The sequence below is a fragment of the Leptodactylus fuscus genome, chromosome 11 (assembly GCF_031893055.1).
Source record: "Leptodactylus fuscus isolate aLepFus1 chromosome 11, aLepFus1.hap2, whole genome shotgun sequence".
NCBI classification, from domain to species: domain Eukaryota; kingdom Metazoa; phylum Chordata; class Amphibia; order Anura; family Leptodactylidae; genus Leptodactylus; species Leptodactylus fuscus.
The window spans coordinates 38,193,845-38,208,334 of NC_134275.1; the positions used below are offsets into that span (position 1 = coordinate 38,193,845).

Genomic DNA, 14,490 nt, shown 5'->3' on the forward strand with positions numbered 1-14,490 from the left:
CACTATTCAGTGTATGGGGAACTCGCGTAGCGCCCTTCATATTCCCCGGGACCACCACTATTCAGTGTATGGGGAACTCGCGTAGCGCCCTTCATATTCCCCGGGACCACCACTATTCAGTGTATGGGGAACTCGCGTAGCGCCCTTCATATTCCCCGGGACCACCACTATACAGTGTACGGGGGACCTCACACAGCGCCTCTCATATTCCCCAGGCCCACCACTATACAGTGTATGGGGAGCTCACGCAGCTCCTCTCATATTCCCCGGGACCACCACTATACAGTGTACGGGGAACCTCACAGCTCCTCTCATATTCCCCGGGACCACCACTATACAGTGTACGGGGGACCTCACGCAGCACCACTCATATTCCCTAGGACCACCACTATGCAGTGTACGGGGAGCTCACGCAGTGCCGCTCATATTCCCCAGGCCCACAACTATGCAGTGTACGGGGAGCTCACGCAGCACCTCTCATATTCCCCGGGACCACCACTATGCAGTATACGGGGACCCCACACAGCTCCTCTCATATTCCCCGGGACCACCACTATGCAGTGTACGGGGGACCTCACACAGCACCACTCATATTCCCTAGGACCACCAGTATGCAGTGTACTGGGAGCTCACGCAGCGCCTCTCATATTCCCCGGGACCACCACTATGCAGTGTACGAGGAGCTCACACAGTGCCGCTCAAATTCCCCGGGACCACCACTATGCAGTGTACGGGGAGCTCACGCAGCGCCTCTCATATTCCCCAGGACCACCACTGTGTAGTGTACGGGGAGCTCACGCAGCGCCTCTCATATTCCCCAGGACCACCACTGTGTAGTGTACGGGGAGCTCACGCAGCACCACTCATATTCCCCGGGACCACCACTATGCAGTGTACGGGGACCTCACACAGCTCCTCTCATATTCCCCGGGACCACCACTATGCAGTGTACGGGGGACCCGACACAGCACCACTCATATTCCCTAGGACCACCAGTATGCAGTGTATGGGGAGCTCACGCAGCGCCTCTCATATTCCCTGGGACCACCACTATGCAGTGTATGGGGAGCTCACGCAGCACCACTCACATTCCCTAGGACCACCACTATGCAGTGGAAAGGGTTGCTGCGCCACTTCTATTATTTGAATAGGATCAGTATTGCACGCGCTCCCCATTCACTAGCAGCTTCAGGCACTCTGAGTCTGATGCAATAGTTGATCTGTGTGGGGATCAGGTGTCAGATCCCCACAGATCACATCAATTTGGAGTTGAACAACCCCTTTAAAGCAACTCTACAAAATAGGCGTTACAGAAGAGTGGGCATCCACTTGGGTTTTCATTACGTGCCTGTCCCATCGCAAAAAAAATAGAGTTGTCAGAATATTCCATATTCATGTCACAAAAAAGGGACATGGTGCTGCTAAAAGATCACGTGGCCACTTTGGTTTGTGAAGCGCACCATAGGTGTCTAACTGACTGTAATGCAAATAGTAGAAAACAGGTAAATCTTCCGCTTTTAAGTTAATTTTCGCCCAATAAATTTTCAAACACTTGATTGATGATTCTCTTTTATTTTTCGCATTGAAACTTGTACACAGAATCATAATGTGAACAGCCCCTAAACTAAAAACAAAAAAGTGAGCTAAAGCAGGGGCAGTGGTCTGGGGCAGGGACAGTGGTCTGGGGCAGGGACAGGCCGGCAACCAATCTCCATACAATCATCTTTTCACGTGCACTTTTACTAGCTACCAGCAGAGGGCGCCAGATATCTGTTTATTGTCAAGCAGCCAAGTACGGCGTGATACCAACGATAAGTCCTCCACGTAATAGACGCGGCATGCCTGTCTGTACTCTTCGCTTGCTCTCTATTGTGAGTGCGCTATGACGGCGGGGGCTCCACTTCAATTGTATCCTTCCACATGGTGACTAGGCTGGGGGCGTTTGACTGTAAAATAATCTTCGGGGTGATATCAGACAGCGGGGGCGGACTAGAGTTTGGTTATGATAGTTGTTTTACTGTGTGAGACTCTTGATTTGTTGCAGTGAGTCTCGTCAGTGTACACCCGGCAAGACAATGGTATGCGCCACTGTCCTATGTAACCTATCAAATGGCTGCTTTCATTTTCCCAAAGACGCTGTGAAACTGAGAGCTGCAATATGATTGGTCGCTATCTTGGTTGGAATCTGCCACACATTCCCCGTTCACTCGAGGTCTCACTCATTGTAGAGGGATTGGTTGCTGCACATGCTAGGGCCACTGCCAGACAGCCATGCACTAAGCACATTTCAGACCCACTGATTTAGGTGAACCAACCCAAGACCACCATGATGTTCTGGTTGGGTTCAGGTCTTGCAGGAGCATCCAAAATATGATTGTCCAAATGCTGAAATGTCCACCATCAGCAATGGGGACCAAGCAGATAAACTACTACTCCATGTGAAAGGGCATTCCAGCCCCAAATTGGTTTTCCATACTGATGCCCCTTGCACAGGATAGGTCATCAGTATGTGATCTGCCAGGGTCTGACACTCAGACCCCCACGCAGATCAGCTGTTCTAGCAGCTGCTGTTGTCTGCAGAACCTACAAGTACATCCTTGCAGATATAGATGGCAACCTTTTCGGATGTACAGTATTTAGTCAATGGGCGGTTAGCATCTGGTTAAAGGAGTTTTTTGGGGGGCTGGACATATTGATGACCTAGTTTAGGGACTGAGGTTGCAGCAGTTTTGAGCTTCTTCACACAGCTGATCAGTGAGGGTCCCAGGTGTTTAGCGCTCACCGTTCACATATTGATATATAATGCTAGCTCAGAATGTTCTCTGTAAAGGAGTAGTCTGGGATTATGGAGCTTTCCCCCCCCCCAGGAACCCGAGCCATTCCAGTTCATTCACTGTGTCTGGCGTCCTGTTTGTCTTCCATAACCACGATATAGCCAGCTTAATGTGCCCTTCCCCTCCTCCAGGGAAGCCCAGATTGCCCATGACACTTTGAGCCCAGATGCCGAACCAAGAAAAGGAGGTGTAAGCAAGACACTGACCATCACAGACCATGTCCTCCATGTGTAAGTCTTACCCCTTCTCAGTAGTCAGTAGTTGAAGCCACATGTTGCAGAAAAAGCTGTGTTTTTGTTACAAATGTTGCATTTTTTTGTGCCAAAGTCAAAAGTGGCTTTGAAAGGAATGAGAAATATATAGAAAATACTCCTACTTCTCCCTTCTGCAAAATCCACTGCTGGCTTTGGCTTAAAGGGGCTCTATCATTGGGAAAACTCTTATCTAAACACATGCTTGCATAGGCTTTAGAAAGTCTATTCCACACCTACCTTTTGTATGTAGATTGCCTCAGGGCTAGTTCACATCTGCGCCCAGGTGTCCGTACTTCAGGTTTCCATTTCCTGCATAAAACAGAGCAGGAGACAGAAACCTGCAGGAGTCTTTCTTACCCATTCATTTGAATGGGTGAGAAAGCTGTCCGGCCGTGAGCGTTTTATGCTCTCTGCCGCGAAACCGGGTTTTATAATCCGGACACAGAGTCGGACATGCAGTACTCTGTGTCCAGTTTAAAAAAAAAAACCGGTTTCGCGGCGGAGAGCATAAAACGCTCACGGCCGGACCCAGTCTGTGGTTTCCGTCTTCTGGCATGCAGAAGACGGAAACCACAGAACGGACAGCTGAACTCAGGTGTGAACCTAACGTCAGTGGTGTCTGAATAAGTCCGTTTTTATTCATATGCTAATGAGCCTCCAGCCAGCTCAGGAAGTTCCCAGCAGCCTCCTCTCTCCTATTATCTTCTATGTGTGTGAAGCAAACAGGAAGCTGAGTCGTCATCATCAGAAGTCTCCCATAGAAAACAATAGGACAGGTGTGCACGATCTATCTTGCACCAGTCTAATTAGCATATGAATAAAAACGGACTTATTCAGAAACCACTGAGGCAATTTACATACTATAGGTAGGTGTGGAATAGACTTTCTAAAGGCTATGCACGGATGTGATTAGTTAAAAATGACTTTTCCTAGTGATAGAGCCCCTTTAAAGGTGCTCTATCATTGGGAAAACTCATTTTTTAAGTAAGCACATACTTTGCATAGCCTTTAGATAGGCTATTCCACACCTAGCTTTTGTATGTTAATCCCCTCAGTCATTTTTGAATGAACCTGTTTTTATTCATAAGATAATGAGCCTCCAGCGTGCACCGGAAGTCTCAATGAGCACATTCTCTGCCATGTGTGTGAGAGCATCAGCCCACCTGCTCTCTCTCACACACAGCAGATGGGCTCATTCAAAAATGACTGAGGGGATTAACATACAAAAGGTAGGTGTGGAATACAAAAATATAGAAAAATAACTCCAGCTCACCCAACAGCTTGTGAATAATTTCCAAATACCTCTAGCCGAGATGCACGGATACCGATGGACTCCCTCGGTCAGTGTAGACTTAGATAGTAAGAACAAAATTCCAGCATTCACGGACAAGAAGATAATATAAAATCTTTCTCTTTATTTCTTCATATAAAACAATTCATTTCATAGTCCTAGAGGTGCTGTATCGGCAGATCCAGCATATCGTTATGGATGATAGCTATGCGTTTCAGGACATAGTCCATTCCTCATGCCATGAGGAAGGGACTATGTCCTGAAACGCGTAGCTATCATCCATAACGATATGCTGGATCTGCCGATACAGCACCTCTAGGACTATGAAATGAATTGTTTTATATGAAGAAATAAAGAGAAAGATTTTATATTATCTTCTTGTCCGTGAATGCTGGAATTTTGTTCTTACTATCTAGGTGTGGAATAGCCTATCTATAGCATATGTGCTTAGTTAAAAATGAGTTTTCCCAATAATAGAGCCCCTTAAAAAAAAAAAAAAAAAAGCTGCAAAATCAGTCCATCTGGGATCCATGGGACACATACTGTACTATCCATGGTCTATGATCCCTTCCTACCCCTTTTTGTTTCTTGTCTAGTTTTCCTTTTTACAGTCTTGGATTCTTCTCAACGTCTTCAAACAATTGATCTGTGGGCTTCCCAGGTCTTGTAAATTGATCTTAAGAATAAGTCATCAAAATTTTCCTGTTGGTAAAACCCATATAAAAGGAGAACTCTGCAGCAGTTTATTTTTTCATGTATATTTTCACATGGTGAGCAGGGACCCCATTAACCCACGTAACTAATAATCTGTACCCATGACATTGCCTCTTTCCATTTCACAGACTGGAGCTGTATGGCCACGAAGGAAGTGATATTAGTCCCAGATGACTGTGCCAGTACAGACTGAGTACTAGACACAGCCACAAGGACATAGGCAATGCTGTGGGGGTATAGCTATAAGTCAGCACTTGAGCAGTAGTTCTCTAAATGTCTAATGTACCCAGTCTCTTCCTGACTTCTGACTCTTATTTTATTTCCGTAGTCATTGGCAGGCAGAGGAAGCTCGTATCCTCCGCGTGTCCGTCAGCTCATTCTTAGAACACCTCTCTCTCGTGGTGAAGACAATGGATAGATTTGGACCTGCACTGCCGGATACCACCTGATCCTCTGCAGAAATTACCTGCTGTTGTTGGATAGTTAACACCTGCAAACTGGACTGGACCATTCATGCTGCATTATATTACTGCATCTAAACTCCCAAACATGGATTTTCCTTGTGGTTGGTTTTATATAAAATAAATGTCTTATAGGCGATAGACTGGACCCAGTAGATGAGACTGTTTGTTTATTTTGTCAATGATACACTACATGTAGAAAACAAAAAAAAGAACACCCGACAAAACTAATTGGTACAGGGTTGGATTGTGACACGGTCCCCTCTGACTGTGCACTAGGTATAATAAAGTGTATCAGATTAACCTGGAACGTATTCCTTTTATTCTAGCAAAGGGAACATTAGAATGAAATCTAAGCAGTGATGGTCACCATGTTGTCACACGGCTGGCCACTTTGAACATACACATAAGATTAAAAGGGATTCTCCAGGAAGCCCTGGAACATTTACTTACTCCAGGGCTTTTGGGCAACGAACCTGGGCATTCCACGTTATTTCCACCCATAGCACCTGGCTCAGAGATGCACCACCTCCTCCCTCCTCTTCCATGTTCACTTCTAGTAACTTGTACTTTACTATACTCTGCCAGCCCCTATAACAGAGGTAACTAAGAGTGAACACGGGAGAGGAGATGGTTGGGATTCAGGGGCCTGATTCTGGTAACAGTCATGTAACCTGGGGTTGGCACCATTTACCCAACCATCTGATATGTATGGAAGGCCTCCTGACTCTCTGGCAATGGCAGATGTTGGATTTCTCAGGGAAAATAAGCTGTAGTCTGGTAAGACTGGGTTCTTTTTTGAGAACCTTTTAACCAAACAGGAATGGAAATTTGGATAGATAACTGTCTGCTAAACAGGCATTCAGGACACTGTAAGAAACCCTGCAAAAGAAGGCATCACTGGTATATGTGGGAGAGACCCATTATAATGTGGTGAAAACTACAAAATGAAGAGATCTAGTGTCTGGTCATGTGTAGTAAGGATTCAATCTCTAAAGGGTATTTCAGCAACAAGAAATGACTCCCTAACCAAGGGCTGGGTGGAACTTGCTAATGATGGGGTCCGACCCCCACTGATAGGAGAACTGGGGTGTTTTGCACTGCAGTTGGAGTAGAAGCATCAGTAGAGCACTGTGTTCTGGCTATGTCCAGTGGTCTCTGAAATGAATGAAACTCCATTAAAACTAGAATGCAAAACAGCCCAGTTATTGTGATCTGTTGGACCCATCACTAGTCAGCAAGTTACCGCCTATCCTTTGGATGAGGGTAACTTGTCTTTACTGGAATACCCACCTTTAAAGGCATTGTCCAGGATTGGAAATGCATGGCTTTCCAGCGTAATGTCTGAAGACTTATCAATGATGCTAATGAGATTCACTCTCTGGGTTGTACTTACATTTTACTACCAGGAATATTTAGGATGAATACATACAGTCACTTACAATTTATGTACAATAATACTGTATAAAAGCAGCAGTCATCTCCCGTAGACCATATAGTACAGGGGTTACTCTGTCTCTGTCTTCAGGACAGGGGTCGCAGTCACATCACAAGCAGCTTAAAAAATGTCATCATCACAGATGTCCAAATATACATCAAAGGCCTCGCGGTTGCAGTTCCCTTCAGGTGTGAAGACATATTTGTGAAATGTTCCATCCACACAAACAGCTGAGGAAGAAACACAATGTTACATCTCGCCTGTCCTGTGGATGAGGCTGACATGTAGAGGTGAAGTGAAGTCAGACTCACCTATGACAGAATTCACGTTCTTAGAAGTGTTTTTGCCAAAGGCACAGATACAGGCGGATTCTGCAGGCACAGTGAAGCTGGCTAAACTCCACTGTGAATCCACGTACTGACCAATCATAGGACCAACTTTACCAACCCGTGCCAGCCTGAAACATGATGAGAAATAACACTAGTAAATATACAGTAAACTTTTAGGGACTGTATTCGCCGAAGGTCTAGTTGATACATACGCAGAACGACGGTTCAGCTTTGTGTCTTTCAGAGCGAAGATGTGCACTGTTCCTTTATCACTGGAGCTACACAGAAAGGAGCTGTCATGGCTGAAATTGATACTGGGGAGCGAGGAAACATCAATGTTAATAGGACGGCATAGCTGGATTTCTATCATTGCTTACTCATAGGATATTACTGGTAATAAACATTTCAGAATATTCTAAACGGATATCAGTTTAACACAACTCTATGGATCCAAGAAATATCACAACGGAGGAAAATTGTAATATATCTCACTACTGCCTCTAACCTACAGCAATACCACCCTGAGTAGGATGTACCACACTTACCAGTAGAGAGTAGCTGGGTCTGTACCACGCCGGAGCTCTACTAACTGTTCCCGCGTCTGTGTGTCAAAGAGCCGTATTAAGGTGCCTTTACGCGAGGCCGAAGCCACCAGGGTACCCTGCTGGTTGACTGCCAGGCAGCCCAGTTCACTTTGATGGGCATTTATCGTGAATGGGGCAGATGAGCTTCCAGGCTTAGCATTACACAGATCCTGAAAGCAGAGGAAGTGCTTAGATGTGGAATATAATGCTACTGAAAAATCCCTATCGCTGGATACAGACTTACCACCAGCTGTAAGCTGCCACATTTGTGGCCTGGAAATATTAACAACTGTTTCTCCATACTGGGGCAGAGATCACACAGGCCTAGAGAGATAAAAACCACCAGAGATGAACAGAAAGTAGCAGTAAATGATCTGATACTAGGCGGATAAGTGTCCTTAATGGCCATGTTCCATAGGGAAAATACAGTCCATATATCACTCCTGCTCTCGATTGCTGACCCAAACTCAAAGTATCAGTTATATAATGCTGTTGGTCAAAGCCTCACCACAGGACTACGATCTCATCATGATTCTAGTACGAGACAGTAGTGCCCTGGTGAGGCAGTAACACAGATCATCAGAGATGAAAATGATAATATGAGTCTAGTTCTCAGGACAGTGTCCAGTCTGGGGAATACAGCGATATGTGGACCATATTCTCCAGACAGAAAAAGGCTGTGTGAGGCATAAGTCCTGAGTAAGAAATCTTAGTAATAATATCACCAAGAGAAGCTTCTCTTTCAAGACATCACACCATGAAGTCATATGAGTTACATCCATCCCTAGAGGAGCGGACACTAGGGCTCTGTTCACACTTTGAAAACTTAATATTATCAGTTATAATAACATATTCTCCTGTGTCTAGATATTGCTGGTCTAGCAGCTGTAATACAAACACTACAGCTGTGTGAAACTGTGAATAGTTTATACCGATTGAAAGCCATTACCTTTAGGGTTGTCTCGTGTATCAAACTCAAAGAGTTTAGTGGGGTTATCTGGGAAGGAGTAAACGTAAATCCGGTTTTTCAATACAATGACAATCCTGGAAAATTGAATGCATATTGTTAGTTCATAGCCAAGCCTTCTCATAGATGAAGATATTCTGGTTGTGTTGGACAAGGGACTGACAGCAGAACTGTATAAGCCGAAAGGCCAGTGACAGGAATTACTGATGCCCTACATATTATTAGCTCTGCACCCTGCTCTATGTATGCCCTGACTCATATCAGTGATCTGTACTGCCATGACACATATGCTTAATGTCTTACATCCACAAACTAATATGGTATATGGACGTCATAGAGGAGGGTCCACTGCTCACAAACTCGCCCTTTATAAGAGTCAAAACAGCCCACTAGTTGTTGCAGACAAATGGACCCATGGTAGTCAGCTGATTTATTTAAAGGGATTGTACACTTTGGTTGACCCCTATACACTGACTGGGTCTCCCAACATTCTATCAGGACACGACCCCACCCAATATATCTAACGCTCTGGCTAATAGAGACTGGGGTCATATATACTCTATTTTTATACCACAGGAACCTACTAAGGTGTCATACCTGGTGAACATGTTGTCCTGCTACTGCAGTGGCAGAGAAGAGCTGCAGGGAGGCAAATATCCTGATAGCCTATCACATCACATGATATTTTTATTCTAGACTACATAGGGAACAGTATGTAATGTAGCGCCCATATACTGCCATAAGCACAGAGCACTTCACTACTACAGCCCATGCAGAGGTCAATCTCGTCATGGCCTAAATTACAAGGACTACTAATACAATGCCTAGAAGAAAGTATATACTCACTTGTCAGCTCGTAGTCGTACGCTCAGCACAGGCTTAGTGAATGTGAACTCCAGCACCAGCCTATCTTTCCCATCCCGGGAGTCATCCCAGATCAGTACTATAAAAAAATAGAGAGACGTAAGGACTTATCCTAAAACAGTACCATGAGGTGTTAACAGAGTAAGAGGTGGTTACCTGAGATATCGGAGAATTTAGGATTACTCCCACCGCCAACCAGTGCCAGCAGATTACATCTGTGCAGCATTTCGACCTGTCCGACACTGCCAACCTGCTCCACATCTGGACAGAGGAAATAAAAACAACAACTGCCAGTTACTGCCGACTTTAGCTGGTTCAAATAAAGTTAAAGAGGACTTTCCACCACTTCCACCACAGTGCAGCTCTTTCAATAATTTGATAGGCGATTTTGTATCAATTCCAACACAGTTAGATTTTTTTTCTCTAGACCCCACCATCCTGAGAAACAAGCGCCATTAGTTTTAGTGCTTGATATGCTATATAGGCCTGATATGTCAGGAGGGCGGCGTCAGGCAGGAGAATGCAAGGGGTGCGATTCCGAGCTCTGACTCTGGCTGCCTCCACCTGGTCCTGACTGACACTGCTCTTGGGAATGGTGGAAACTAGAGCAAAAATTCCAAATGCACAAGAATTAGTGAAGCAGCTCCTATTAACAGATGCTTAGTAATGGATGTGGTGGTGAAAGGTCCTGCTGTTTAATGAGGACCTTTTAGAATCCTTTAGCTAGGCCACCAATATTACATCGGAGGGGGTCCAACTCTTGTCACCCCAAATGGTCAACTTTTAAAGGGGCTGCGAGTGCTGCAGTCTCTTCTTGTTTGGATTGTCTTGTTGGGACAAGATTTGGTTTTATCCGTAGACAACTCCTTTATTAAAGGGGTTTCCTGAGATATTTGATTGATGCCTTTTCTTAGGCACCATGGTATTCCTTCTGCAACCCCACTCGCTGATATGTGCGACAGTGGGCAGAGATCAAAGTAGGCTGGGCACCCATATCTGGCATAACTTCCACAGTTTATTTAACCAGTTAATAACTGTCCAAGTATAGTATGTACTCTTGGGTTTTAAAGTAATTGTCTGGGAGGGGAATAGAAATATCAGAAATCTACATCAGTTCCTGACAGGCATAGATTTAAATTGTGGCGCACAGAAGTGTTCCTGAATTATTAGAGACCGTTCTCATGGCACAAAGAAAGTGGAATTTAAAGGGATCCTATCACTCACACACAATTTTGTTCTAGGTGCCACATCGGAATAGCCTTAAGAAAGGCTATTCTTCTCCTACCTTTACTTGTCTTCTCCGCGCTGCTGTTCACCTACAATCCTGGTTTCTCCTTTAAGGTGGAATACCACTTCAAATTTCTCTCCAAATTCCACCTCTACAACTTTCCATGACAGAAAGCTAAAGCAGAGCGTCTTTCACTCGCCAATTCAGCTCAGATGGATGGGCTTGATTAATAGTGGGTTTCGCACCGTAAGCTCTGCAGCTTATTTTTTTTCCGTGTTCTGCTTTGATCTCTGCTTTTCATTGATTAAAAAGGAAGGCAGAATCAGGGATGAATTTGGCGCAGACTACAGAACGATGTCATGATTGGCTGACGTGGTCATATGATATCACTATAGATGTCACATCCATAATTCTAAAGCAAGGACCAGCATTCAGGAAAGAACACCACATAGACTCCTGAACTCAAAGTCCACTTTACTTACCCAGGTGTCCCTTTTCCATCAGAGGCTCAATGTTAAAGATCCTCACTCCGGTCTCCATGGCACAACAGAAGCAGCCTGATCCGTAGAGGGGAAAATTGTTACAAAAACATTCCTTCCATCTTACATGATAAGCTTCCACCCTGTGCTACTTGGTGATGGCAAGCTTCATCTTAACAACCAATAGTGATCTGTCAAGTCACAGAGCCAGCTTAATAACCAGCCAAATGCATACAAGGTCATTATATCTGATCTGTGGGGGGTCCAACACCCAGACCTGCACTGATCATCTGATCTGGTTTTTCCTATTCAGGGAATAGGAGATGCAGCCCTGTTCATAGTATAGTGGTGGCACCAAGAAATTATAGCTCTGCTCCTATTACTTGAAGAGGAGTACCACGTCTCTGCTATAGGTGCCAATTGTCTCATCGGCACATGTTCCCGTGTCTCCTGTCCTTCCACAGAGTTTATTTAACCATTTAATAACTGTCCAAGTATAGTATGTACTCCTGGGCTTTAAAGTGATTGTCTGTGAGGGGGAAGAGTCTCTATGAATCAAAATAGTGAGCTGATCTATAACGGCAGCCCCTGATCTGGTGGACTGGACGGCCACTCATATGACTCACGATCAGACAACCCCTGAACCCCTGCCCCACTGTAAATGTACTTTGTGGATTTAAAAAAACGTATTCTCAACTTCTAAAGATATGGCATATTACTAGGGGACCCAAGTTTAGGACCCCCACCAATAGTGTATTCCTTGCTATACTCATGGCTATCCATTGGTGTATACTGGATAACCAGAAAGACGTTGTGCAGGGAAAGGCTATGCGTTAGTAGCAAAAATGGAATCTGCCCTACAGCCTCTTCATTCTCAGGATAGGAGGAGGTCGGACCCCAAACAATCATAAAGGGATTGCATTTCCCAGCTACATGCCAACATTACATGAGATGGGAATATCCCATCTGTGATCAAACAGAAGTAGGTCAAGTGTTGGCTTATCAAGACAGTATTGTACAGAATATACACAGCACTACAGGTTCAGTGGTCACGTGACAGGGGATCGCCACAAACCCTCTGCATGGCGGCCTTAGATGGGTTTTCCTGTACATGCGGCTTATTTCATCAGTAATGGCTCCTTGGTAACCTCCATAATGATAAATAAGAACTATTAAAGTCTGAATGTCTGGTATCATCACCTAAGAGACCTTGCGGTGCCTAAAGCCGCCCATACACTACAGATAGTGGTCCATATAGTGACCGGCTTGTAGAAGATGGGAGATCAGTATTAGTAGTGCCCACCCCTGGGTCACTTATTTCTTCTATCTCCACCATAACGTGTCTCTGCTCCTTGAACAACCCCTCAATAAAGTCAACTATAGACGCCATCTTGGGCTGCTTCTGGCCCCGCCCCCTGGTGCCCACCATAGCCGCTCGGTGACGTCACTGCTGTGTGTTGTAGTCACGACCTGTTCACATTAGCACTCACTCTGGTCTTGGTTGAACCGGAGACCATTCACACCGCGCTGCTGGGCCATGGCTGACAGGAATACCCCGGCTGTAACGAGAGAGAGAGTCGTTATATCGTGACAGCGCCGACCGCCATGCCTCCTATCGCGCCGCCGTGCCCCTCAGTCTACCTGGCTGTGGCGATAGCCGCTTTGTTTTTCACACTGGACTTCCGTGTTTACATGTTACGAAGTCACCGCACTGCGGAAGTGACGCAACAACTACCAGACGGCCATGTTTGATGAGGGCAACATATATATACTAACATATATACTAATCACACCGGGACTGTCCCAGGAAAAGCAATGAGTGTCGAATCTCACGTAGATAAATGCTGTTAGTCCTCTGGAGACCGCGGAACCACAAGTCCCAGCTTACCTTGGTTCTGCACCTTCTACTGATAAATACCTAGGAAGTTGTCATCTACATAGGTTACTTACCTAGTGCCGGTCCTCATACCTGAGAGCTGCAGACTTCAGAGCAGACATCTCCCAGCAGTCCATTCTCTGTCTCAGTGGTTAGCACTGCAGCCTTGCAGCGCTGGAGTCCTGGGTTTGAATCCTGCCAAAGACAACATCTGCAAGGAGTTTGTATGTTCTCCCCGTGTTTGTGTGGGTTTCCCCCCACACGCCAAAGACATACTGATAGGGAATGTAGATTGTGAGCCCTATATGGGACAGTGACTGACAATATCTGTAAAGCGCTGTGGAATATGATGGCACTATACAAGTAAGCACAATATTGCATTGTGGGTAAAGTGATCTTTAGGCCAGGGCTGCAAGGCGGCCTCCTCCAGTGACTGACACTAATGGAAGTGAACGGAGTGGCACTGCAACCAAGGATACTGCGACACAGTCCAGCACCCTTGGGGCCACAATGCGACTCCATTATCTTACATTAGTGAAGGAGTCGCAGAGCAACTGATAGTCACGTGATAGTAGTCACAGACAAAGTTGCCTTAGTCTGACACCAGGCTGTGTTCGGTCATCTGATGTAGGAAAACATTGACCCTCTATCATATGTGGACTTGCAGGTTAGGGGGTCAGCCTGACTACAAACCTGTAGACTGCTGCTGAAGGCGACTAGCAGAAACTGGGAATAAAGCTTCGGATATTACTCCTGGGAATGTCTCAGAACAAGTATAACCTAACCCCCCCCCCCCCCCAAAAAAAAAAAAAACCCACACTGTTTATTTGCCTGCCCTACAACTACGCAAAATCATGTGTACTATAGCCGCTTATCTCTCCTATAGAGCAGGTGACATTGTGTATGGGCAGCATGGTAAGAAGAAATAAAGCATCAATGCACTTCCCTCTTCTCTGCAGACCTAATCAAGGATCTACATCAAAAGTGTCACATGACCAGATTTGTGCAGGTCCTGAAGCCAGAGAACAAGGAGGAGCATGCGAGCTATTGTGTTCATGACTAGGGTCTGTATTTAGAAGGGACTTGTCTGCTATGGAATACATTTTGGAGGTTTTTTGAGGGGTTAAAGGGGATGTATGGGGGACACCAACGCTAATTAAGGCGTCTCCAT

At 45.4% G+C, this 14,490-nt stretch overlaps 2 protein-coding genes across 2 annotated transcripts; one reads left to right on the plus strand and one right to left on the minus strand.

Moving 5' to 3' along the window:
• Nucleotides 1-1,771: 1,771 nt before the first annotated feature.
• Nucleotides 1,772-5,730, plus strand: LOC142185384 (EKC/KEOPS complex subunit LAGE3-like). The gene is made up of 3 exons (XM_075260802.1): nt 1,772-1,908; nt 2,936-3,064; nt 5,422-5,730. The coding sequence occupies exons 1-3, from the start codon at nt 1,883-1,885 to the stop codon at nt 5,540-5,542; spliced, it is 276 nt and encodes a 91-aa protein (XP_075116903.1). The 5' UTR covers nt 1,772-1,882; the 3' UTR covers nt 5,543-5,730.
• On the minus strand, nt 5,703-13,143 carry LOC142185383 (WD repeat domain phosphoinositide-interacting protein 4). Its single transcript, XM_075260801.1, has 11 exons — nt 13,085-13,143; nt 12,934-13,002; nt 11,447-11,521; nt 9,893-9,997; nt 9,719-9,815; nt 8,855-8,949; nt 8,150-8,229; nt 7,867-8,075; nt 7,534-7,635; nt 7,304-7,449; nt 5,703-7,222 (listed from the first exon to the last, which is right to left on the minus strand). Exons 2-11 carry the CDS (start codon nt 12,980-12,982, stop codon nt 7,113-7,115), a joined length of 1,068 nt encoding a protein of 355 aa, XP_075116902.1. The 5' UTR covers nt 12,983-13,002; nt 13,085-13,143; the 3' UTR covers nt 5,703-7,112.
• Between the last annotated feature and the right edge of the window lie 1,347 nt (nt 13,144-14,490).